At 43.7% G+C, this 26513-nt stretch overlaps 1 protein-coding gene across 1 annotated transcript in view; it reads left to right on the top strand.

The window, feature by feature from the left end:
* dym (dymeclin) overlaps positions 1 to 26513 on the top strand; it is a 304411-nt gene that overhangs the window by 123003 nt on the left and 154895 nt on the right. Inside the window, 2 exon segments of the mRNA XM_055659199.1 lie at positions 10469 to 10582; positions 20896 to 20990. Of these exon segments, the coding sequence (XP_055515174.1) occupies positions 10469 to 10582; positions 20896 to 20990 (209 nt within the window).

Here is a 26513-nt window from a genome sequence, read left to right as displayed (position 1 = left end):
CACATAAGAGATTAGTATACAAACTTAAAGCACACGGCATTGGGGGTTCAGTATTGATGTGGATAGAGAACTGGCTGGCAAACAGGAAGCAAAGAGTAGGAGTAAACGGGTCCTTTTCACAATGACAGGCAGTGACTAGTGGGGTACCGCAAGGCTCAGTGCTGGGACCCCAGCTATTTACAATATATATTAATGATCTGGATGAGGGAATTGAAGGCAGTATCTCCAAGTTTGCGGATGACACTAAGCTGGGGGGCAGCGTTAGCTGTGAGGAGGTGCTAGGAGACTGCAAGGTGACTTGGATAGGCTGGGTGAGTGGGCAAATGTTTGGCAGATGCAGTATAATGTGGATAAATGTGAGGTTATCCATTTTGGTGGCAAAAACAGGAAAGCAGACTATTATCTAAATGGTGGCCGACTAGGAAAAGGGGAGATGCAGCGAGACCTGGGTGTCATGGTACACCAGTCATTGAAAGTAGGCATGCAGGTGCAGCAGGCAGTGAAGAAAGTGAATGGTATGTTAGCTTTCATAGCAAAAGGATTTGAGTATAGGAGCAGGGAGGTTCTACTGCAGTTGTACAGGGTCTTGGTGAGACCACACCTGGAGTATTGGGTACAGTTTTGGTCTCCAAATCTGAGGAAATACATTCTTGCCATAGAGGGAGTGCAGAGAAGGTTTACCAGACTGATTCCTGGGATGTCAGGACTGTCTTATGAAGAAAGACTGGATAGACTTGGTTTATACTCTCTAGAATTTAGGAGATTGAGAGGGGATCTTATAGAAACTTACAAAATTCTTAAGGGGTTGGACAGACTAGATGCAGGAAGATTGCTCCCGATGTTGGGGAAGTCCAGGACAAGGGGTCACAGCTTAAGGATAAAGGGGAAATCCTTTAAAACCGAGATGAGAAGAACTTTTTTCACACAGAGAGTGGTGAATCTCTGGAACTCTCTGCCACAGAGGGTAGTCGAGGCCAGTTCATTGGCTATATTTAAGAGGGAGTTAGATGTGGCCCTTGTGGCTAAGGGGATCAGAGAGTAGGGAGAGAAGGCAGGTACGGGATACTGAGTTAGATGATCAGCCATGATCATATTGAATGGCGGTGCAGGCTCGAAGGGCCGAATGGCCTACTCCTGCACCTAATTTCTATGTTTCTAACAGTATGCTTTCTGTGGTGCATCTGGTTTAGGTTTATTATTGACACGTGTCCTGAGGTATAGTGAAAAGCTTTGTTTTGCATGCTACCCAATCAGATCAGATAATACCATACATAAATACAATCAAGTGCAACTTAAGTAAAATAGATAGAGCAACGGGGAAGATGCAGAGTGCAAAATATAGTTCTCAGCATTGAAGTGCAACAACTCCATAGACAAAGTCCAATGGGGTGGAGGTGAATTGGACAGTACCCTAGGTTGCGGAAGAACCATTCAGCAGCCTATTAATAATAGAGGGAAAGAAGCTGTGTCTAGTGGTACTTGCGACCAAACGTCTGTACCTTTTGCCTAACATGAGCAGGGAGAAAAATAAATGACTAGAGTGGGACAAGTCTTTGATTATGTTGGCTACTTTTCATGAAGAGCAGATGGAGTAAATAGTGGAGAGCCAGTTCTGTGTGATGTTCTGGGCTACATTTCCCACTCTGCAATTTCTTGCACTCTTGGGTAGAACTGTTTCCAAACCAAGTAGTGATGCAATATGGCAGTGTGCTTTCTACAATGCATCTGTAGATGTTTATAAAGGTCATTGGAGAAGTGCTTAATTTCCTCAGTCTCCTCAGGAACTAGAGATGTTGGTGTTCTAAGCTGCTGTATCAATATGGTTGGTCAACAACAGATCATATAACCATATAACAATTACAGCACGGAAACAGACGAACTCGGCCCTTCTAGTCCGTGCCGAACACTTATCCTCCCCTAGTCCCATCTACCTGCACTCAGACCATAACCCTCCATTCCTTTCCTGTCCATATACCTATCCAATTTATTGGATCATCTGTAACATTACACCAAGAATCTTGAAGCTGTTACCCATTTCTACTTTGATACCATTGATACTGATCGTGGCATGTATCCCACCACACTTCCTGCATTCGATAACTAGCTCTTTTGTCCTGCTGACATTGAGGAAGAGGATGTTGTCCTGACACCTCGTTACAAAGTTCTTTAATTCTTTCCTGCGCTCCGTTTTGTCATTGCTGGTGATCCTGCCCAACATAGAGTTGACATCGGCAAATTCATAGATGGACATTCATAGTTTTGATGGGATTATGCTGGATTTTAAAAACCTAGAATTTATGATATTCCCACAATGCTTATCTTTTAATCCATTTTAGTGGTAAAGGTCACGGTCATGTTGATGATACAATTAATTTAATTATTTTGCCTATTGTCCTATGATTGTCACGGTGCTGATTGGGGAGACACTGTCACAGTTAAAGATTAACGGGTTTCCACATGTTCAAGATGGTCACTCTTCAGTTTTTCTACCTTGTAAATTATTTATTTTAATTGATATACCTGCTGTTCTTATAAATTTGTCATAGAAATAAAACTAAATGAACCACAGTGCATTTTATCTTTATTTCTTTAAAATACTAGATTTTTCAAATTTCCATTTCACCAAAGGGATGATGGCAAATGTAGGATAGAACAAATCACTAGATTTTAGTATGAAAAGTAATACTGCAAACTGCATAATTGATGAACTACTAGACCACTCACCCATAGCCCTTAACTGCGCATTATATGTGGGAGGGGAGGAAAGTGCGGTGTGTTGCGGGGGGGGGCGTGTGGGGTGGATGAGGAGGAGGGGGGTATGTGTGGACAGGGAGATGTAGGAGGGGCGGGAGAGAGGGTGGGGAGGGGGATGTGGGGGAGGGCGGGCGGTGTGGTGGGGGTGGAGGTGTGTATGTGGGCTCGAGGGGTGTGGGAGGGGGAGGAGGGATGTGGGAGGGGGGTGCAGGAGGGCGTGTGCGTCGGCAGGGGGTGTGTGTGTGGGCGGGTGTGGGGGTGGGGGGGGATGTGTAGGGGGGTTTGTGGGGGCGGGGGGTTGTGGGGGGGAGGGAGGTTGTGGGATGGGGGGGTTGTGGGGAGGGGGTGTGGGGAAGGGGAATGTGGGTGGGTGGTCTGCAAGGGGGGTGCGGGAGGGGGGTTTTGTGAGTGGGTGTGGGGGGGGGGGGGGTGGAGGGGTATGTGGGCAGGGGGATGTTGTGTGGAGGTAGAGGGGTGTGGGCGGGGAGTAGTTGTGGGGGAGAGGGGTGTGCGGGAGGGGGGGGGAGTGAGCTCAGAGAAATGAAGGGAGAAGAGCCATGGGGGAGAGGAGGGCATCACGGGGAATGGGGGAGGAGCCAGCGAGGTTGACCAGAGGGGTAGTGGCTGGAATTGGCGGTGCGATGGGGACTCACAGCGGGCGCTGGTCGCTGGTCGTTCTTTTCCACCAGGATCAGAGTCTCCGCTTTCCGTTTGGCGACATCTTTCGACTCCGGGCTGAGGTGGGTCTCTGGGCTGGGTCTCCGACTCCAGGCTGGGCTGGGTCTCCGACTCTGGGCTGAGCTGGGTCTCCGACTCTGGGCTGAGCTGGGCAGGGTCTACGATGCTTTGGGTTGCTTCGGGTCCCTCCGAAAATTGTGTCTGGTTGGAAACCTCCACCGGCCATACTCAGCTTCAGTAAAGGCGCGGTGGCGCAGGAAGGGGCGGACCGTCCCAGAGAGTGACAGACGAAGAGACTAATCCGTGCAACGCTGACTGACGGGAGAAGAGATTGATCTGTGCACGCGCAATTTTTAGGATTTTTAAACCTCACTAACTTTTACTACATTCAACTGATCGGAATGAAACTCAATGCACCCGCAGCATAGGAGAACGGTGAGTGAACTGGTGAAAAATCGTAGTGCAATCGCGAACCGTTTTTGCACAAAGCGGAAGATCAGAGTTTTAGTTGTGTATAAAGTTACGGCTTAATTTGTAAACGATTTAATTTGTGGCAGAGTTGCAAACCGCTACCAATGTATACTATAATGCTGACAGCGAATATCTATCACACACAATACAAATAGAATGGACTTGTCGGCTATTTACAGGCAAATTCTGATCTTCAATTGCAGTCGCACAAATCGGAATCCTTCTTAAATGGAAGTTGTTATTTTCCTTTCTAATGAACAAAGTAACCAACAATTACGAACTGTTCCTCTATTTCTTGACATTGAAGTTTGTATACTAACAAATGAGTTTGAAAATTATAATATGACAATAATAAGAGAGGAAGAGAGAGAGAAGCTCAGCCTATGAGAAGTTCTGTCCTCTGGTTTGTTTTGACATCTTGTGAGGCCGTGCCTTATGCTCGCTGACTGACAAGGCTGTTGTTCATAGTTATAAAAATATGTTAATATCAAGACTGTGTTGAGCACGCGCTACGAGATGCAGTATAATGTGGATAACTGTGAGATTATTCACTTTGGTGGCAAGAACTGGAAGACAGATTATTATCTGAATGGTGTCAGATTAGGAAAAGGGGAGGTGCAACGAGACCTGGGTGTGCTTGTACATCAGTCACTGAAAGTAAGCATACAGGTACAGCAGGTAGTGAAGAAAACCAAATGGCATGTTGGCCTTCATTGCGAGAGGATTTGAGTTTAGGAGCAAGGAGGTCCTACTGCGGTTGTACAGGGCCCTGGTGAGACCGCACCTGGAGTATTGTATGCAATTTTGGTCTCCTAATTTGAGAAGGACATTGCTGTTGAGCGAATGCAGCGTAGGTTCACCAGGTTAATTCCCGGGACGGCAGGACTGATATATGATGAAAGAATGGGTCGCCTGGAATTAGAAGGATGAGAGGGTCTCTTATAGAGACATAAAATTCTTAAAAGGCTAGATGCAGGAAAAAATGTCCTGATGTTGGGGGAGTCCAGAACCAGGGATAACAGTTTTAGAATAAGGGGTCGGCCATTTAGGACTGAGATGAGGAAAAACTTCTTCATCCGGAGAGTTGTGAATCTGTGGAATTCTCTGCCACAGGCAGTGGAGGCCAATTCACAGGATGTTTTCAAGAGAGAGTTATATCTAGCTCTTCGGGCTAAAAAAATCAAGGGATATGTGGAAAAAAGCAGGAACAGGGTACTGATTTTAGATCATCAGCCATGATATATCATTGAATGGCGGTGCTGGCTCGAAGGGCCGAATAGCCTACTCCTGCACCTATTTTTCTATGTTTCTAAGCTGTTCTAATGGAAAGAAAAACTGAGCCTCAATGATGGCAGGCAAAGATAGCCAGTACTGGTACAGGCAGTAGGAATTAATGATTTACACAAGGTTAGACAATTCAATATTTAGTCCAGAATGCAGCAATATGCCCAGATAGATGATGAACTCAATATAAAATCAATGCCATACCATTTCATTTCAAGAAATAACCCCAATTCTATTTTTTTAAATACTTTAGTAAATGCCACTTTGGGTGCTACCAATAGTGATTGGAAATAATTTATCTCAGCTGGTGCACCTGTCAGGTCATTACAAGTCCAGAACAAGGGGGTCACAGTTTAAGGATAAGGGGGAAATCTTTTAGGACTGAGATGAGAAAAACATTTTTTACACAGGGAGTGGTGAATCTCTGGAATTCTCTGCCACAAAATGTAGTTGAGGCCAGTTCATTGGCTATATTTAAGAGGGAGTTAGATGTGGCCCTTGTGGCTAAAGGGATCAGGGGGTATGGATCATATTGAATGGTGGTGCAGCCTCGAAGGGCCGAATGGCCTACCCCTGCACCTACTTTCTATGTTTCTATGTTTCTACAACTAAAGTGCGAATGTACAGAGATATAGCTCGCACTATTTAGTGACTTTTGATAGTAACTTGGATTGGAAAAAATAGCGTTTAACATTAAGACTTCTGTGGTAACATGGTTTCCAGCTCCATGTTAAGAATGGTCACTTGAGTAATGTGCTAGGTCAATGCCAGACTCTGGAGTTGTACTTTGGTGTGTGTGCCTTCAAAAGAATAAAGGAAAGAGAAAAAAAGTTATCACTAGGTGAAAAGCACTACACAATGAAAAAAATCATTTTTCAATGATATCTTGGCATTGATGATTTTATGAGACAATTATACATTTATCTGGAACAAGTTGACCCAGTAGTGTAGGTCAGAGTTACGCAATATGGATATCGGCAAGTTACGATCTCTTAAGCTGCAGTAATGACTTTAATATTTACCTGTTGGAGAACATAATGGTTGTCCTTATCCAGATTATTCTTTTCATCTCCAGAAAGAATAGGAATTTATATTATGTTTTGCCACTGAGTATCATTATGAGCAGTTTGTAGACAATAGACAATATTGTTTAAGACAGTTTGTTTAAGATGGGGTGGATGTGATTAAATCGAACTTCCATTGTCCCTTGATCGCTGGTCATCTAGTCTTAAAGTGGGCACTCTCTCTTGTAGCGTAGCTCTGGGCACAGTCTTCGATATGGCAGTGTGCAACATAGAGATGACCTCAGTATTGCATTTGAATGGAAACATAGATCTGTTTTGACATCTGCTGAGGCCAGCCGCCATGCTTTTTGCTGTCAAAGCTAAGACAATTATTGACATTTGCAAATATTTGCTGACACTTGGTAATAGAAAAATATTGTTTAGAATAAAAACATAAGGAGTCAGAAAACAATTAAATACAAAATGCATTAATTCAATTTGCAAAGATTTAATTTACCTTTATTCTGGCAGCTGATGTGATCATTCAGCTGAATGGGGCCACTGTACTTTTGCCAGTTTAAACTTGGCGTAAGCTCAAAGGGCAGACTTCCCAGCATGAGAGCTGAAAAGTCTGCAAAAGTTCACAATGCCCCATTGGGCTCTGAGAAGTACACCAGTTCAATGTAGGGACAGCTGACAACATTGATGGCAGGCAGAAATGCTGCCACCGGCTTAAATCCACACCAGCTCAGGACTTCTGCAAGCAACATTAGGCCTGACGACATTAGGCCTGACGACATGTCAGACAATTGAGCCCAAAGGACATTTTAGAACTGTCAGCAGAGTGGTCCAGATTTTTTGCCTAATAAATTGTAGACCTCATTGGATCTTCTAGTTTTTAAGCATGTAACTGAGCAGAGATACTGGATTCCTGAGCATTTTCTAAATCCCATTCCCTAGATGGGCTACATCAGTGGGCTCCATTTCAACATTGGACTTTTTAATATGATTTAAGACTAAATTTGAAGTATTTAACTGTTCTAAGAGCGCGCCTGCCTGTATTCTGTTTTAAATTTTGTATGTCAATAACGTGCTGTCCCATAGAGCAATACAGCACAGGATCAGGGTACTTGACAGAGAAAGGTTGAACAAGTTAGGGCTTTATTCTTTGGAGCGCAGAAGGTTAAGGGGGGACTTGATAGAGGTCTTTAAAATGATGAGAGGGATAGACAGAGTTGACGTGGATAAGCTTTTCCCACTGAGAGTAGGGAAGATTCAAACGAGGGGACATGACTTGAGAATTAAGGGACAGAAGTTTAGGGATAACATGAGGGGGAACTTCTTTACTCAGAGAGTGGTGGCTGTGTGGAATGAGCTTCCAGTGAAGGTGGTGGAGGCAGGTTCGTTTTTATCATTTAAAAATAAATTGGATAGTTATATGGACGGGAAAGGTATGGAGGGTTATGGTCTGAACGCAGGTGTATGGGACTAGGGGAGAATACGTGTTCGGCACGGACTAGAAGGGTCAAGATGGCCTGTTTCCGTGCTGTAATTGTTATATGGTTATATGGTTGTCCATATCTGCCATATCTGTGCCAGCCTCCATGCCAAACTAAGTTATCCTGGAGCATAGGAAACTGAGGAGTGACATTATATAGATATTTTATATGAGGGACAAAGATAGGGAGAAGGCATACAGACTTTTTCCCATGGTTGCGGATTCAAGAACTAGAAGGCATTGGTTTAAGGTGAGAGGGGAAATATTTAATAGAATCATGAGGACAACCTTTTCCATGCAGAGGGGAGTAGGTATATAGAATGAAAATGGAAGAAACGGATGAGGCAGGTACATTAACAATTTTAAAAGGCATCTGAACAAGTCCATGGATAAGAAAGATTGAGAGGATATGGGCCAACATGGGAAAATGGTTCGAGCTTAGATGGGTACTTGATCGGCATGGACAAGTTGAAGAACCGGTCTCTGTTTTGGATGGCTCTAGAACAGATCATTGGAACCACAATGTCTGTGCTGAACATAGTGCCAAAATAAACTAACCTCATCTGCCTGAACGTGATCCCTATTCCCTGCGAAGGCATTTGCTTGCAGCCATATTTTTCCGTAATGCGGTTACCAGAACTGCATGCAATTCTCCAAGTATGGCTTATCCAAAGGCTTATAGAGCTGTAACATGACCTACTGACTCTCATAGTCAGGGCTCTGACCAATGAAGTCAAGCATCCCCTATGCCTTCTATACCACTATCTACTTGTGTTGCCACTTTCAGGCTGCTATGGTCCTGAAATCCAAGATCCTTCTGCACATCAATGCTGTTACGAGTTTTGCCATGAAAAGTGTATATCTTAACTTTATCTTTTATCTCTCAAAGTATAACACTTGGACTCGGCAACAGAACTGAATGAATGCCGACTTCATAAGGAAATGTGTGATGGATCCTGTTCCCATGGACACCATCCGAGTGTTCACCCAACCAGAAGCCTTGAATGCACTAGGAGGTCCATATTCTTCTGAGGACCAGATCTTGGGCATTCACGTCTGGCGATGCTGTCATACAAGGTCCAGATGTAACCTTGATAAGGCCATCAAAAAGGCTAAAAGGGACTTTCGCTCTAAAGTGGAGGATGAGGTGGATGTTTGGCAGCTATGGCAGGGTTTGCATGCCATAATTTCCTTCAAGGTGAAATCAGGAGCAGCTCAAGCGACGGCGATGCATCACTCCCTGACAAGCTCAATGCGTTCTACGCACGCTTTGATTGGCAGAATATTGATGTGCCTTCCTGGGTAACCATAGACCCTGATGGTATTACAATTTTAGTCATAGACGCTGACATCAGAATATACATCAGGGGGGAGAATGCTCGAAAAGCATCTAGACCTGATGGTATACCTGGTCAAATTGTTAAAACCTGTGCAGACCAACTGGCTGGAGGTTTTGCGAGCATCTTCAACCCGCAACTGATTTTAGATGATCATATTGAATGGCGGTGCTGGCTCGAAGGGCTGAATGACCTACTCCTGCACTTATTTTTCTATGTTTCTAACCCCTCTTCATTGAGGCCTGAGGTTCTGACCTGTTTTAAAAGGGTATACATAATATCAGCGCCCAAGAAGAGTAAGGTGATGTGCTTCAATGACACCGACTGGTGACACTAACATCCGGGATGATGAAGTACATCATCATCCATTGCTGGTTACCCAGTTCATAGAACTGGGTCTCTGCTCACCCCTCTGCAACTGATCCTCAACTTCCTCATCAACAGACCACAATCTGTATGAATTGGCGGCAAAACTTCCTCCTCGCTGACCATCAGCATAGGAGCACCTCAATGATAGATGCTCAGCCCCCTGCTGTATTCACTCTATACTGGACTGGACACAGTTCCAACTCAATCTTCAAATTCGCTGTTGATACCACCATTGTTGGACAAATTACAGATGACAATGAGTATAGAACAATAACCTTGCTCTCAACGTTATTAAAACAGGAACTGATGTGGACTTTGGAAGCGGAATGACGAGGATCCACAAACCTGTCTTCATTGTCAGGATGGGGGTGGACAGAAACAAAAACTTCAAATTCTTGGGTGTGCACATCTCTGAAGATCTGTCCAGGACCCAGCACATTGCAGAACCACAAATCCAGTACCAGATATTTGTGGAAGATCAACCTGAAATAGAAAGGAAAATGTTAGTCGCAGTTCCTCGAATCATGCTGAAATAAGTAATGCGGGATCTTGAAGTTGATTTCATGCTCAACCATCAATCAATCAACAACCAGAGCAGCAATTAACAAAGCTAACAGGATGCTGAACTCTAACGGCCTTTACTGTTGTTCGTGCCTAACATGCAAACATTTACGTTTGCTTAGGTTTTAATATCCAGTTTAACAATGAAAATTAAAAATAGTACCGGACGCTTATCTTTTGTAAAATTGCTATCAACAAATACTTTCATTCTTAGTTCTGGCACTGCACTAGAACTTCAATTGAGGTAGTCATTGAAATATGCTAGAATGAAAACTGGTCATGATTTCCATGATATGTCTCTGAAGACAGTGGAGTGATTTGTAAAATAAAGTGCCAAGAAACTGTGGGGGCCTTGATATTGTAGTACATGTTGGATGCTGCAATTATACAGTTGTACATATTTTGATTTTTTTTGTTGACCCCAAATGCTTGTTTAAGTGGCTTGTTTCCTTTGCTGGTTTTCCTTTTAAAAAAGAGATTTTGTTTTCCTTTCCACATTTGCTCTCTCACAGATACTAAAAAATATTACTTGGTATGCCGAACGTGTCCTGACAGAAATCTCCTTGGGAAGTCTGCTTATCCTTGTGGTGATTAGAACAGTCCAATACAACATGACCAGAACCAGGGTAAGAGTTTTTAAAATATGCTTTAAATTTATGAATACAGTCTTTATAATTTAATTGTTTCATATGATATAGGGCATGATACATGATTTTACATGATAATGTAAAAATTATCCCTAGTGTGTGTAGGGTTGGGTTAATATGTGGGGATCGCTGGTCGACGCGGACCCGGTGGGTCGAAGGGCCTGTTTCCGTTCAGAATCACAAAACTGAACTAAAGTAAATCCAGACTATGACTCTCTCTCTCCCCTTTCTCTTTCCCTCCCAATCTCTCCAATCTCCCTTTCCCTAGCCCCTCTCCCTCCTTTCCACCCTTCCTCTCCCTCATCCTTCCCCTTTTTTCCCCACCCCATCACCTCACTGACATCTCACCGTTGCACCCCCCTCTTCCCAGTCCTCCCACTATCTTCTTCCACACTTCTTCACCACCCTCTCTATCTTCCCTTCAGCTCCCTTTCATCTTCCCCTTTCCCATCCAACCCCTCTCCCCCTTCCCTACTGACCTCCAACTCTACCCCTTCCTCCCCATCATCCCCTTCTCCTTCTCTTCATCCCTCCATCCCCCACTTCAAATTCCACTCTCTCTTCAAATTCCTCCTCTCTTCAAATTCTATCCCTCTTCCCCTTCATCCCCTTCTCTCCCTCCTTCCCTTCCTTCTTCCTTCCCTTCTTCCTCCCTCCCCTTCTTTCCCTTCCTCCCCTTCTCTCCCTTGCTCTCTCCCTTCCTCCCTCCCCATCTCTCCCTCCTTATCTCTCTCCTCTCCCTCCCCGTATCTTCCTCCCTACCTCTCCTCTCCTCTTCTTCCCACATGTTTCTCCTTTCCCTCCCTCTTCTCTCCCTCCACTTCTCTCAACCTCCCTACCCCCACCCTCCCCTTACCCCCTTTTCCCACCCCCTCCCAACTCCCACCTTTACCCTCTCCCCCCCCCCCCTTCTATCAGATGAGGAGAGTTGAGGACTGACACTTTTAGATGTTTTTGCAGCAATTGTGCCTGTTTCTGGTTTATCAGGATCAGAAATGGAGGAACCATTAGATTTTCCTTCTAGGCTGTGGGCCGAGCATCGAAAAGGTGTCCAGAATTTAACTTTCGTGACCCATGTCTGGGACCAATTTGAAATTTTGCACAGATTTAGATAAAATATAATTGAGAAGTAAGTCATAACTCGTCAGTGCCAAATGTTGCACATTAATTAATTAAGCTAATTAGAAAATTAGATTGAAAAAGTAAGCGCCATCTAGTGTTCAATGCTCCATTGGGAGCCGAATTCCGTGCTGCTGTCTATTTAAACCATATATTATTATACCATATAGATATATATATATGACGTGAATATGACTGTAATTATAGATAATTATATTATATAAAAATAATACAATTAATATAATTGTGAGTGTGTATTTTGAAGACTGCCGCAGAGGTCCAGCTCCTGAACCAGCCTCATTAATGGGTGAGGGAAGTTCCTGTGGGTTTCCCCGTTTACTGAATCGCACTGACTGCCAGTGGGCAGAGTGGGGGGTCACGGCAGTAGTGGGACTGGGGTAGTGCTAGGTTGGGGGAAGGCGAAGACATCTTCCACTCAGAGGAAAATGCCTAACCCTAACCCTAACTCGCCCCCCTTCCAGAGCTGCCCACGGCTGGAGCTGGGGCCGCTTTGGGACTGGCTGTGGGCCCCGTAAGTGTGGCTGCTCAACGCGTCTACCTCAGCCAGCATGTCCTTCTGGATCATCATAGTGATGATGGTGGGGAGCTGCACTGCCCTACACGCCGCCCAGTCTGCCTTCAGCACCCCCATAGCTCTGGCTCTGTCAGTCCGCCCGCTCGCTCGCTGCAATACCGGCCTACCGACAGCCCAGCCGATCCATTACAGCATCCACGGGCCAGCCCGACCGACCCCTCGCAGCTCTGACCGGCGGCCCAACAGCCTGACCAATCCTTCGCAGCATCCACCAGCCTATCGACAGCCCGAACAACTGACTGACCAACTGACTGGCCGACTGACTGGCCGACTGACTGACTGACTGATCAACTGACTGACCGAACGACTGATTGACTGACAGACCGACCCTAACCCTAATCTTAACCCTAGCTCTACATTTTTATTTATCATTTTTATTTAATAGTTCACATCATAACTTTACAAAGATAAATCAATTGTTAAACTAAATTATCAGCAAGGTTAGCATTACCTTTATTCCAATCAAAACCCTGCTATTGTTTTGATGTAATTCGGAGGCAGTCCGACGCAATGTCAAACGTGCATTGATTGGACAATTATTTACTCGGAAAATTTGAGGTTTTTCTCATAATTTAAAAATATGTGCAGGTTTTGGTCTTGACAAGTTTCAGGTATGATTTCTATAATATTTTTACACAATATGTTACAAATTCAGGTAGTTACGTGATTTGGGTCATGAACTTAAACGAAAAAGCACCTCACCCCACAACCTATTCAGCCAATGTTAACATCGTCAGAGGCGAATAGCTCCCATTTTTATCTCTGCTTTCTTGTTTAAGTAATATTTGCTACCCTCAAATTGCAGAACCATTCCAGCATGTGTAAAATGTTGGAAAATATCCAGAGTATCTACTAGCTCAGGCGCCAACTCTTTCAAAACTTTTTCCAGCAGTATGTTTATTTTACCAATATCAATTTCCTTTATTTCCTTATTTGCATTGACCCCTAGTACTCCATGATTTCCGCGATTTTTTTTTGTCTCTTCTGTGGTCAGACGTGAAGTATTTATTTAATGTTTCTGCCATTTACCGGTACTTATTCCCCATTATACATTTTTCCATCTATTATATATTAAAACTGTGTGGCTGCCGCCTGGCATCCGACTGCCTTTCTGCCTTTTGATTTGCTGCTCCTTCCTATCAGCTTCCAACACACTTCAAAACAAAGTTGCAAGACAGGAACACTCTGAACTTTTCACCTCAATGGGATATCACAGCAAGTGCTTCAACAGGAGGGGGAGGGCCAATTGGTATTGCAATTGGAACTGCTGCAGCAAGCAGGGGAGGTGCAACACCATATTAAAGTTTGCAGATGACACCATCGTGGTAGGCAGGATGACGAGTAACAACGAGGCCGCCTACAGGACAGAGGTAGAGAACCTGGTGAGCTGGAGTCGTGAGGACAACCTGATCCCCAACGCAGCAAAAACAAAGGAGATGATCCTGGACTTCAGGAGGAGACCGAAGACCTTCGTCCATCAGCCCATCACCATTAACGGCGAGACAGTGGAGGCTGTGCAGAACATCAGGTACCTCGGGGTCAACATCAGCCACGACCTGCCAAGAAAGGACTTCAAAGGCTTCACTTCCTGAGGTGCTTGAAGAGGGCACGTCTCCCACAACAGCTGCTGGTGAGCTTCTACAGGTCAGCCATCGAGTCAGTTCTCACATACTGCATCACAGTATGGTACTCTGGCTGCACCGCAGAGAACATGAAAGCTCTCCAACGCGTTATTAAGATGGCTGAGAGGATCACTGGCACCCAGCTCCCCAGACTGGAGGACATCTACCGGACCCGCTGCATCCGGGGGGGTCAAGGGCATCATTAGAGACAGCACACACCCTGGACACTGCCTCTTCACCCCCCTGCCCTCAGGAAGACGATACAGGACACTGAGCGCCCGCACGACGAGACTAAAAAACAGCTTCTACCATAGAGCTGTGACACTACTGAAATCTATCCCCCTCCCACACTGATTCCCCCCCTCTCTCTCACACACCCGCCCATACTCCTATATGTTTATAGTCTAATTTTTTAATAGTTCTTTTTTAAACGTATTTTTATACTCATATTCCTGTGCAGCTGGAGGACTGCTCCAACAAAATGTTGTTGTCTTGTACAATGACAATAAAGATTATTATTATTATTATTATTATTATTAATTGGAGTTTTTTTTTCAATCCACTGCTGAGGGAGGCAGGGGAGTGCTGGAATCTTACATTTGGGAACGGGTTCAGTTCCGTTGGAGGAGACGGGTGCATGGTGGAATATTGGGTTGGGGGATCACACCATTGGGGGAGCAGACCCAACGGGTCTGCACTTGGTCTAGTTATCTATAAAGGGCCCATATTTTTCTTTGATAGTCTTTTAATTCATCAATCTAGTTTAATTCTTTGATCAATCTATTTCATCCAATTTACCTTACTTTATTAATTTCTTGGGCATCCTTTGATAAATTCTAACATAGTTTTTCCTGCACGGTTCATGTTGACTCTGCCGAGTGCCATTATTATTTTCTAATTGCCCTTTTACCACTTCCTTAATGATAGATTCCTGCAATTTCCCAAACCACTGATATCAGATTAACCGGCCAATAGTTTATTTTCTTCTTTCTCCTTTCAATTTGTGGGAGTGGTTCCAGAATCTGTGGAATGTTGGAAGATGACAACCAATTCATCCACTATTTCGATAGCCACCTCTTTAACAAAATCTTGCGGTACAGGTCATTAGTCTTGTTCAGTCACTCTCCACCTCCATCCCCCACCAGGAAGGTCTTAAAACACTCTGTTTCTTCCTCGACTGCAGAACCAGCCAATTTCCATCTACTAACACACTCCTCCGCCTAGCATAGCTGACCCTTGCCTTTAACAACTTCTCATATGACTCCTCGCACTTCCTCCAAGTCCAATGCATACCTATGGGCACCCGCATGGGCCCAAGTTATGTCTGCCCCTTTGTAGGGTACGTCGAACAATCACTGTTCCAGCCGTACACTGGCCCTATTATCAAACTCTACCTCCGCTACATTGACGACTGCATTGGTGCTACCTCCTGCACCCATGCAGAACTCCCTGACTACATTAACTTTACGACTAATTTCCATCCTGCACTCAAATTCACTTGGACCATCTCCAACATCTCCCTACCGTTTCTTGATCTCACCATCTCCCATCACAGAAGACAAACTATCAACTGACATCTATAAACCCACTGACTCCCCTAGCTATCTAGACTACACTTCTTCCAACACTGCTTCCTGTAAAGACTATTCCCTACTCCCAATTCCTCCGACTACGCCCAAGATGAGCTGTTCCATACCCGGTCATCGGAGATGTCCTCTTTCTTTAGGGAACAAGGGTTCCCCTCTTCCATTATAGGCAGGTACGGGATATTGAGTTGGATGATCAGTCATGATCATATTGAATGGCGATGCAGGCCGAATAGCCTACTCCTGCATCTATTTTCTATGTATCTATGTATGAGGTCCTTCCTAGGGTCTCCTTGATATCCTGCAGCTCTGCTCTTGCTCCCCCTCCCCCCATTTGTAACAGGGACAGAGTCCCCATTGTCCTCACCTTCCACCTCATCAGCCGTCGCATACAGCACATAATCCTCTAACATTTTCTCCATCTACAACGGGATCCCACTACCAGCCACATCTTCCCATCCCCACCCATTTCAGCTTTCCGCAGAGAACGTTCCCTCCGTAACTCCCTGGTCAACTTGTCCCTTCCCACCCAAACCACCCCCTCCCCAGGTACTTTCACCCTGCAACCGCAAGTGATGCAACATCTGTCCCTATACCTCCCCACTCGACTCCGTCCAAGGACCCCAACAGTCTTTTGAAGTGAGGCAGAGGTTCACATGCACCTCCTCCAACCTTATCTACTGTATCTGCTGTTCCAGGTGTGGACTCCTGTACATCGGCAAGACCAGGCGCAGGCACGTCGATTGTTTCACTGATCACCTCCGCTCCGTCTGCCTAAACCTACCTGATCTCTTGGTTGCTCAACACGTTAACTCCCCCTCCCATTCCCACACTGACCTTTCTGTTCTGGGCCTCCTCCATTGTCAGGGTGAGGCCCGGCGCCTCATATTTTGCCGTGGCAGCTTACACCCCAGTGGTATGAACATTGACTTCTCTAACTTCAAGCAGCCCTTGCTTTCCCTTTCCCTCCATCCCCTACCCCTTCCCAGTTCTCGACCAGTCTTACTGTCTCTGACTATATTTTATCTCCGTTTGCTTTGTTGTTACCATCTCCAAACTAACAATGAGCTATTCCATATTTTCCTTGATCTGCATTCCCTTTGTCCTGTTTTCACACCTTACACTTCCTATCTATACATTTCCTTATAAATGTACCGCCCACTCCCCTGACATCAGTCTGAAGAAGGGTCTCGGCCCAGAAACGTTACCCATTCCTTCTCTTTAGAGATGCTGCCTATCTCTGAGTTACTCCAGCATTTGGTGTCCATCTCAGGTGATAAGTCTTGGCAATTTCAGTCTTTCCACCTTGCATTCATTCTCTAGGCCTTGTGCTTTCTTCTGAACAGTGGCTATTCCCATCAAGCAGGGTCGAATTTCTACTTCAAAAGGATCTTGTATTTGCAGACAATTATCTCCCAAAGTGCCTCTTCATTTTCATCAAAACAGTACTGAAATTTTCTGGCAGAGAAGCCAAAGGTATCTTCTCAGCTGCCAGGTAAGGTGTATTTCTGGACATTCTGCAACGCCTGTTGGTTGAGGATCTTCAGCTGGTTTCTAAGGTGCTGTCTGAGAACCTGAGAAGAGCTTGGTTTAGATCTTCAATATTGATTGTCCAATCGCAGTTTTTTTCTGTCGGGCTACTTGGGGCCAGGTTGATGTAGATAATAGAGCAGATGAGTTAATTATCAATCCAGCAGTGTGTGAACATGTGGATGATCAGTCCAGCAGCCCCTTCTTCAGATGATAGCAGAATTTAATAGCTGGCTATGCCTGATTGAGAAGTGTTTACTTTAGTTTAGTTTAGTTTATTGTCACGTGTCCCATGGGAAAGCTTTTTTTTGCATGCTAACCAGTCAGCGGAAAGACAATATATTACAATCGAGCCATTCATAGTGTACAGAGAGATTTAAATGTGTGGATCGATTGTAATGTGTGATTGCAGATCTGCATATGTGACTAGCACACCAATAGATGCCTGGGTTGGGCGCCTTGGAAGTTGTTGCCATGGTGGCTTGACCTGGTCTCTATGATAGAATACCTTTTCAAACTTTCCCAGGTAATGAAGTCACCCAGGATGTTCAGCTTGTTTCCCTTTGTAATATGAAGATATGAAGCAGCTTACCATTATTAGTCCTTGGCTTCATGCAAATTCCAGGTTTAGGGTCCATGTGCCATTGACCATAGTATATAGAACAGACCATAGAAAAGTACAGCACAGGAACGGGCCCTTCAGCCCACAATGTTTGTGCCAAACATGATGGCAAGCTAAACTAGTCTCATCTGCATTCACATGACCAATGTCCCTCCATTCCCTGCATATCCATGTGCCTATCTAAAAGACCCTTAAATCCTCCCTATTGTATCTGCGTCCACTACCACACGTTGGGCTGTCTACCCCAACTAAAAACCTCTCTTAATTTTATATACTTACTAGACCAAGTGCAGACCCGTTGGGTCTGTTCCCCCAATGTGCGGTTGCAGGGGGGGGGGGGGGCGGCATGTGGCGTCACACATACTAACTACCACCCCGCACACACGCTAACTACCTCCCTTGATATTATATTGATATTATGAATTTGCTCCTTTTACCCCATAACCGCCCTATCCACTGACGCATAGCCCCCAACTAGCAGGCGTGTCTAGAGAGGGGGGCGGGGTAGAGAGTAAGGGCAGAGAGAGAATGGGGAGAGACAGAGAGAGAGAGGCAGACAGAAGGGCAAGAGACAGAGGGAGAGGGGGGAGGAGGAGAGGGTGGATGGGCGAGGGGGGGAGGGTGCGGGAGGAGGGGAGATGGGGAGAGTGGTGAGGGGGAGAGATGGGGAGAGATGGGGTGGGGGAGGAGAGGGGAGGGTGAAGGGGAGACAGGGGCAGGGGGAACGGGGTGGTAGATGGGGGGGGGGGGGGTAGAGAGGGGGGGGTAAGGGGAGGTGAGAGGAGAGGGGAAGGGGAGGTGGAGAGAGAGTGGAGGGGAGAGAGGAGAGGGAGAGAGAGGGGGGGAGGGAGGTGGGGAAAGGCACTGGAGTGCAAGGGAGGGAGGGAGATCTCCCACACTTGTCCCATTGTGATATCATATGTAAATGAGATCCTTTGTGATTAGACATCTGTGAGATGGCGCTGTGACTCATGCAGCTGTTTGATTTTAGTGGGACCACATGAAGGTTCCAATCTCCCACACCTGCCCCATTGTGATGTCATATATGTAAATGAGATCCATTGTGATTGGACATTAGTGAGGTGGCACTGTGCCTCTTGCAGCAGTTTGATTTTAAAAAAAATTGTTTCGTGAACAATTTTATTCAAAGTCTGGGGAAATAATTGACCAAATCTAGAGAGGAGTGGATTTCTGAAATCATAAGTTAAATCCTTACCGAAATATACACACACATACACACACAGTTTTAATGCATCCTCGGCGCATCCTCTCTGTACCCCGGCAGCCAGCCGTTTATCTCCGAGTCGTCACAGAGGACCGATTCCCGAACGCTTCAGACCCCGAGTACGGGGAGTGGGCGGGCGTGGGAGACTGGGGAATACTGACATTGAAGGACATAGGATGGATTGATTGTAAAGGGGTCAAGGGGAGGGTTGGTTTGCTGGAGGGGGCGGTGCAAAGAGTCAGTGGCAAGGGTGTCCCATACTTAATCCACTTATATGCATGTTGAGTGGCTGGCACGATTAAATATGTGCACAGGCAGATGAATGGAGAACTAGTCTGTAATTTTAGCATCATCAACCGCAAGAGTCAAGAGATTTTTATTGTCTTGTGTCCCAGATAGGACAATTAAATTCGTACTTGCTGCAGCACAACAGAATATCTAAACGTAATACAAAACGGAAGATAAAAGTTCAGTGTGTAGACCATAGACCATATATACACATTAAATAAACTCTGCTGCACAGTTTCCAGCTGGAAGCTTTCAATTCCTTGAATGCGTTATGCCTTGCTGGTTTATATTGTTGGCAGTGCATTTCATTCTTCTACGTATTCAAATCAATTTTTGAAAAGTTATTTGTTTTTACATGTAATTAGATGTTTAATGCATGCAAAATTGTGAGGCCAGTCCATTTACCTATCCTGTTAAACTTTCTGAGGATCAATAGCTTGCTGAAATGGAAGAACCAAGAAGATTTTTCCCTAAGCTTTGAGCAATTATATTACCATTCTCTTCCATCTGTCAGACCTGGTTTCATTGGACCTTTGTGATCATGGTTTAATGCCTTCCAGATGCTTGCATGAATGCATTGAACAAAGACATGTCATTTCACTCTAAATTAATGGTGAGATATTGTGAAACTTGCCTGCAGATTTTCAAGAACCTATAAGCTAGGGGATACAATTTTTTTTACGTTACTTGAACATATTATTGATTTATTTATGTTTGCCTCTTTCTGGAGCTCACTATAAATGTTTCTTTTGGGAGCAGTATGTCAGCTGATGTTGACATATTGTGCATAAGTATACTCAAAGGCTGAGATTAATAGTCCTTTTGGATGCTAAGAGAATTGGAGATGAGAATCAGATGACAGTAAATTTGAGGCACCGAATTAGGTCTGATTTTATTGAATAGTGAATGGATCAGGCTTGAGAATCATTTTCCTACTTTTCCTTCCAGTTCCCGATATCCTTGTCTGCTCTTCCCATCTCTGCCTTTCCACAGTCTTACTTTGCTATCGGGCCCGCAGATTCGAGCATTCCTTTTATTTACTCATGTTCCTCTCCACCTACTTATCCTTTTAAGATCTTTCTTTAAATTTCAAAAAATAAAATTGGAGGAACTCAGTGGGTTGAACACCATATGTTTAGAAACACAGTATGGAAACAGGCCCTTTGCCCACAGGGTCGCGCTGACCAACGATTACCCGTACCGTACACTAGTTATATGTTTTGCATTCTGCACACTTGGGGCAATTTACAGAAGCCATTTGACCCACAAACCTGCACATCTTTGGATTTTGGGAGAAAACCTGAGCACCCAGAGTAAACCTACGCAGTCACAGGGAGAACATACAAACTCCATACAGACAGCATGTATTCAGGATCGAATCTGACTATCTGATAATGTAATGCAGCAGCTCTACAATTGTGCCACTATGCCAACCATTTATAGGTTGTGCAAGGAATTGTACGTTTTTTGGGACCTTGCATCCGTCCAGCATCTGCACCCCTTGTGTTTCCTCTATATTCAAATTTATCTCTTTAATGAAACTATCACTCGCATATGCTCTAATTTATCTTGGCTCCATTTTTGTCCCAAGTTTCTATGAAATGTCTTTAGTGATTTTTTGATGTTAATAGCATTATTGTATAATGGATTATTTTATTATGTTATGCATCGACATTACCTCTTTTTATCTATATTTTTTGGTTAGGACAAATACCTTCACACAAATTGCTTGGCAGCGTTAGCCAACATGTCTGCTCAGTTTCGGTCATTGCATCAGTATGCTGCTCAAAGAATTATAAGGTAAGATTTTACTGATATTCTTGCAGAATCTTTGTTCTAAATTTTAGAGTGGATTTATATTTTCCTAACTTTTTTCATTAAATATTTTCTCACGTGTCTTTACCAAAAAAAGAGTCCATTCCATTTTCCTATTACTAAGGAACAGCCATACTGTGAGAGAATTTAACTTGACTTCTGTTAACAACTCAATTGTAGATTTGGTATATTAAAAAGTAACATTAGATTTGACATCCAACGCAAGCATCCATATAGAGTTTTTGCATTATTATTTCCACATCCCATTTCTGTACAGGATTTATGGAATAAATGCAGAATAGACTGCTTGGTATCGTGTCTTTTTCAAAGGGGCAATTAAATAATTTTGTAACATTCATCTCTGCTGCAATTTAAACTGTCTTAATTTTTCGCAGACATGCCCTGTTATGTGGCTACATTCATGTGACAGTTAAATTCTTTAGGAAATGTTGGAACAGTAAAGGCACCAAATTGATTTGTTTTTATTGCATATATATCAACATTAATGTCTTCAATAACTATGTGATTTTAAGTTTTAACAAGCTTCACAGATGGAGAAACATTCCCTATATCTATTAGACTTAAATATTGTTTATAGACCCTTGTGTCAGATTTCCCCCTCGGCCTTTTTCTCTTTAGTGAAACCTCCAACCTCTTGCCATTCATGTAATAAGGCCAGAATGCACTAGTTATTTTAACATTCTCCTGTGACAAAGCAATGTGCTCTTTGCACAAGCTAATTTCTGGCACCCGAGGATGTCACAGGCAGAAAGCTGCTGAATTTGTGCTCTTTTGTTTGTTAATGGTAATTGTGAAATCTTAATCTTTGTGGGCCAAGTTTGAGGATGACACGAAGATAGGTGGAGAGGCAGGTTTTGTTGAAAAACAGGGAGTCCACAGATGGACTTGGACAGGTAGGGAGAGTGGGCAAAGAAGTGGCAAATGGACTACAACATAGCAAGGCCATGCACTTTGGTGGAAGGAATAAAGGCGTAGACTATTTTATAAATGTGGAAAAGATCGTAAAATTGGAAACGCAAAAGCACTTGGGAGGTCTGCTGTAGGATTCCCAAAAGGTTAATTTGCATGTTAGTCAGTAGTAAGGAAGACAAATGCAATGTTAACATTCATATCGAGAGGACTAGAATCAAAGAGCACGGATGTACTGTTGAGTCTTTATAAAAAGGGCACATCCTCAGAATTATAAGGATGTACCTTTACAATGGAGACAATGAATTTCTTTTGCCAATAGGTTGTGAATCTGTGAAATTCATTGCCACAGATAGCGTTGGAGGCCACGTTAAGTGCAGATTGCTAGGTTCTTGATTAATGAAGGCATCAAAGGTTATGGAGAGAATGGGGTTGAGAGGAAAAAATAGATCAGCTATGATTGAATTGGAGAGCACATTTAATTGGCTAAATGGCTTAATACTGCTCCCGTGTCTTATGGTCTTAAATGAAGAAGCTGCATTTTTTAGGTTTTATTTTACTTTGTTGGGTCTGTCACCGACAACAACCTTAACCGAAGGAGCCTCGCATTAATGCTCTCAGTAAGTATAGAGCGGCAAACTCTAAGTCTTTTGAGTGGCAAATCTCCTGACACCAAGAAGTCTTTCCATTATCTACAACATTCTAATTTCCAGACCAAAAGAGTGCTGCCATACTAGCAGTTAAAAAAACAACGTCACCCAGCAAAACACACCCTTTATAAATGCCCACCACTCGATTCATCCTTTCTACGTACGGTCAGTAAATCACAGCTGTCATATCTTTATTTGCACAGGCGTTGCAGTAATTCATCAAAATAGTGTGGCTCTATAATATCTAATACTAAGTACGGCAAGGGTGCAAGATATTAGAAATATCATATCCCCAAGTTACATGCTAACCTTTGTATATCTGGGAAAAAATTACTTATCTAATCCCAAAATGGGATAACAATTAGCATAGAATTGAAGCTGTTCAATGAAAAGGATCACTTCTATGCCATTCAGAAATGGACAATGTTATGTTCTAAGCTTATTGTGAGATAAGGTTTCTCTATAGATGGCATGTTTTTAATTCATTTCTGGGCATAGGAATATTGCTGACAAGGATGGACTATATTGCCTATTCCTACTTTCTGTTGAGAAAGTGACAGTAGCCACCAATGTGAATTGCTGCAATGCTTCTGGTGAAGGTAATCCTACAATGCTGTTGGATGGGGGTGTTCCAGAAATTGGACAGAACATTGGCGAAAGAACAGCATATTTGCCAGTTAGGGTGCTGTGCCATTTGGAGAAGTATTTACTGGTGATAGTGTTCCCACACTTCTGTTGCTTTTATTTTCGTAGCGATTGTGGTTTGGAAAGTGCTATTGGAGTAATCTCAGTGGAAAGCTCCAGTGCATTTTGTGGGTGGAACCAGTGCAGCCATGGTTCGTGTATGCTGGAGGGATTGAATGTTCAATCTTTATGGGTGGCAGGCAAGTTGATTGCAGTGTCCTGGATGTTGTCAGTGTTTTTCAGTGTTGACGCTACAGTCATACACAGAGCACTGATAGGTTTTCTATGAACCTCTGGGTATCAACAAGTGAGTCACTCGTGGCAGGAGAGGCAGTCTCTAAAATACTCTTGTAGCCATAGTATTTATGTGACTGATTCAACTGAGCCTCTGCTATGGAGGATCAATACATTATTCATGTTAATGATCCTAGACAATGATAATGCAATTGAATGTCATGTGTAGATGGTTAGACTCTGGTATTATGGATTATTATTATTAACTGCACATGTGTCATACAGTATACCTTGACAATTATCAGTCCTTTTAAATGTTGTCAAATTGTTGTTGCATGCAGACATAGCCTGCATCATTTGCCAAGAAATTGTAGATGCACTTTCCATCATGCAATCATCTACCCTCCTTACATGATGATGGCAGGTGAAGCTGATTGGTTCTCGGACGCTGCTCTGAGGAACTCCTTCAAATGTCCTGTGTCGAGGGCTGATCTCCAATAACCACATTCCAGTTTTTATTTTGAAAGATGTGATTTACAAACACTTGAGCTTTTTAGCTTTGGTGCCCATTGGCTTTAATTTTTCCAAATGGTATACTCTATCAGACACTGCCCTCGTGTCAGGGCTAGTCATTTTCACCTCAACTCTGAATTTAGTTCTGTTGCCAGTGTTTGAACCAAGTTTGCGATGAGCTTGAAGGCTGAGTAGTAAATCAAAAGGGTAGTGAGAAAGTGAATGGTGAAAGATCGCTACTGACGACATCTTTCAGCTCTTTACTAATGATTGAGAGTGGAATTATTGGTGGATAATTAGTCGCATTGGCTTTGTTTTGCATTTTGTGAGAGGACATACCTGGATAATTTCCATATCATTTGGTAGATGCCAATGTCGTACCTGTACTGTAACAGGTTGGTTGAAGGTATAATTAACTCTGAAAAGCAAGTCTTTAGTGCAACAGCTGAGTTATTGATTAGTCTGATAATCTTTGCTGTAACCAGTGCTGCATCCTTAAATCTTAATACTCCCAATCTTAATACTGTGTGGATGGCAGAAGAAGAATATAGAAACAAGGAATTGCTGATGCTGGTTTACAAAACAGATATAAAGTGCTGGAATAGCTCAGCAGGTCACGCAGTATCTCTGGAGAACATGGAAAGGTGATGTTTCACATCAAGACCCTTCTTCAGACTGATTGTGGTGGGGGTGAGGGGGGAAACTGAAAGAGAGGAGGGCAGGACAAGGCCTGGCAAGTGGTAGGTGGATACAGATGAGGCGGGTTTTGATAGACAGATTGTTGGACAAAGGCCAGAGATGAAAAGACAAAAAGTGTGAGATAAGGATAGGAGAGTTGCAAATTGTGAAATCAGAAGAAGTGAAAGTGGAAGGGGAGGAGGAGAAGAGAAATGCATGCGAGTCCAGGCAGGGCACAGGGAAGAGAGGGGGCTGTTTGGCTAGTAACCTAAAATTGGCGAATTCAATATTCATGCTGTTGGGTTGTAAGCTAGCCAAGTGGAATATGAGGTGCAATTCCTCCAGCTTGCATGTGGTCTCACTTTGGTAATGTAGGAAGCCCAGGATAGAAAGGTCAGTGTGGGACTGGGAAGAGGATTGAAATGGTTAGCAACTGAGATATCCAACACACCAGAAGAGTCTCCAGAGATGCTGACTGACCCACTGAGTTACTCTATCACTTTGTGTCTATTTTTGGCAAAGGTAGATCGTCATAGAAAGCAATGTTAGATCATCAACTCAGCACTTATGAGCGAGCACTGTTGCAAATGTTTTGGATGTGACTTTTTAATTTTATGCTGGGCTCTCTATTGCTAAAGATAAGAATATTTTGGAATTGCTTTGGTTTTCTTCCTCTATTAGCTGCTGTTTGTCATCAAGATCAAGTTACATTTATTGTCACATGCACCAATTGGTGCAGTGAGATTTCAGTTACCGTACAGCCGTACGAATAAAAAGAACACGATACACGATAGAATTTAACATGAACATCCCCACACAGCGGAATCAACGTTCCCACTGTGAGGGAAGGCAACAAAGTTCAGTCATCTTCCTCATTGTTCACCCGTCGTCAGGGCCTTTGAGCCCTCTGCAGTCGCCGCTACAGCGGCCTGATGTTCAGGCCCTCTCGCTGGGCTGATCGGAACTCCGACATCATTCATAAGATAAACAAATTCTTGGTTAGAACGGGTGCCAAGGGTTATGGGGAGAAGGCAGGAAAATGGGATTAGCAGGCAGAGATCATCTATAATTGAATGGCGGAGTAGACTCGATGGGCTGAATGGCACAATTCTACTCCTATAACTTGTGTACGTGAATTGATGAGGTAGGATCACAGATGCATTGATTGTGGGATAATTTTATGATCTATTTATTGCTTGCTGTTCTATACACATGTAGTCCTGTGACACAACTGAGTCCTGTTGGCACTTTTGCTCTTCCCAGCATGACCTACTGCACTCTCATTGAACCCCGAGATTGATCTAATGACTTAATTAAAAAAATAAAGCACGGGATATGCTGGGACACGTTTATAGGTTCAGGCGGTGTACATTGCAGTGTTGGTGATGGTCCACAGGGCTCATGATTGTCCACTTTGAGCTGCCAGGTGTTTTGAACCTTTGGTTTTGGCAGGTGCTAATGGCAGTGATGCAGCCGCAATGCTGTCATTTAATCTCACTGCTGGCTTGCCAGGTTGTTGGATTTTCACAAACGTTTTGCCTCATGTGAGTGACAAATTTAGTTGTATCACCAGTGGTAGTGAGGTCTTTTTTTCCCTTTTGCAGTAACTCCTTGAGGTTCAATTTTTTTCTAGTTTATTTTGGTAGAACCTATGATTAGAAACAGATTTTATGGAAATTATTATTTCGGTGGTAATACATATTCAAGATGGAACTGTAGTAAAGCCAGATTTTTTTGTTGCTTTTTATTTATTTTACCAAAGCACTCCAAACTCTAGCAATCTTGTTTTGCTACATACCATACAGTGGGTGCCCTAAAC

This window comes from Leucoraja erinacea, chromosome 1 (genome assembly GCF_028641065.1).
Source record: "Leucoraja erinacea ecotype New England chromosome 1, Leri_hhj_1, whole genome shotgun sequence".
In the NCBI taxonomy this organism is placed as follows: domain Eukaryota; kingdom Metazoa; phylum Chordata; class Chondrichthyes; order Rajiformes; family Rajidae; genus Leucoraja; species Leucoraja erinaceus.
The sequence above is the reverse complement of the archived record's forward strand: the minus strand, read 5'-3'. Positions and strand labels throughout refer to the sequence as shown.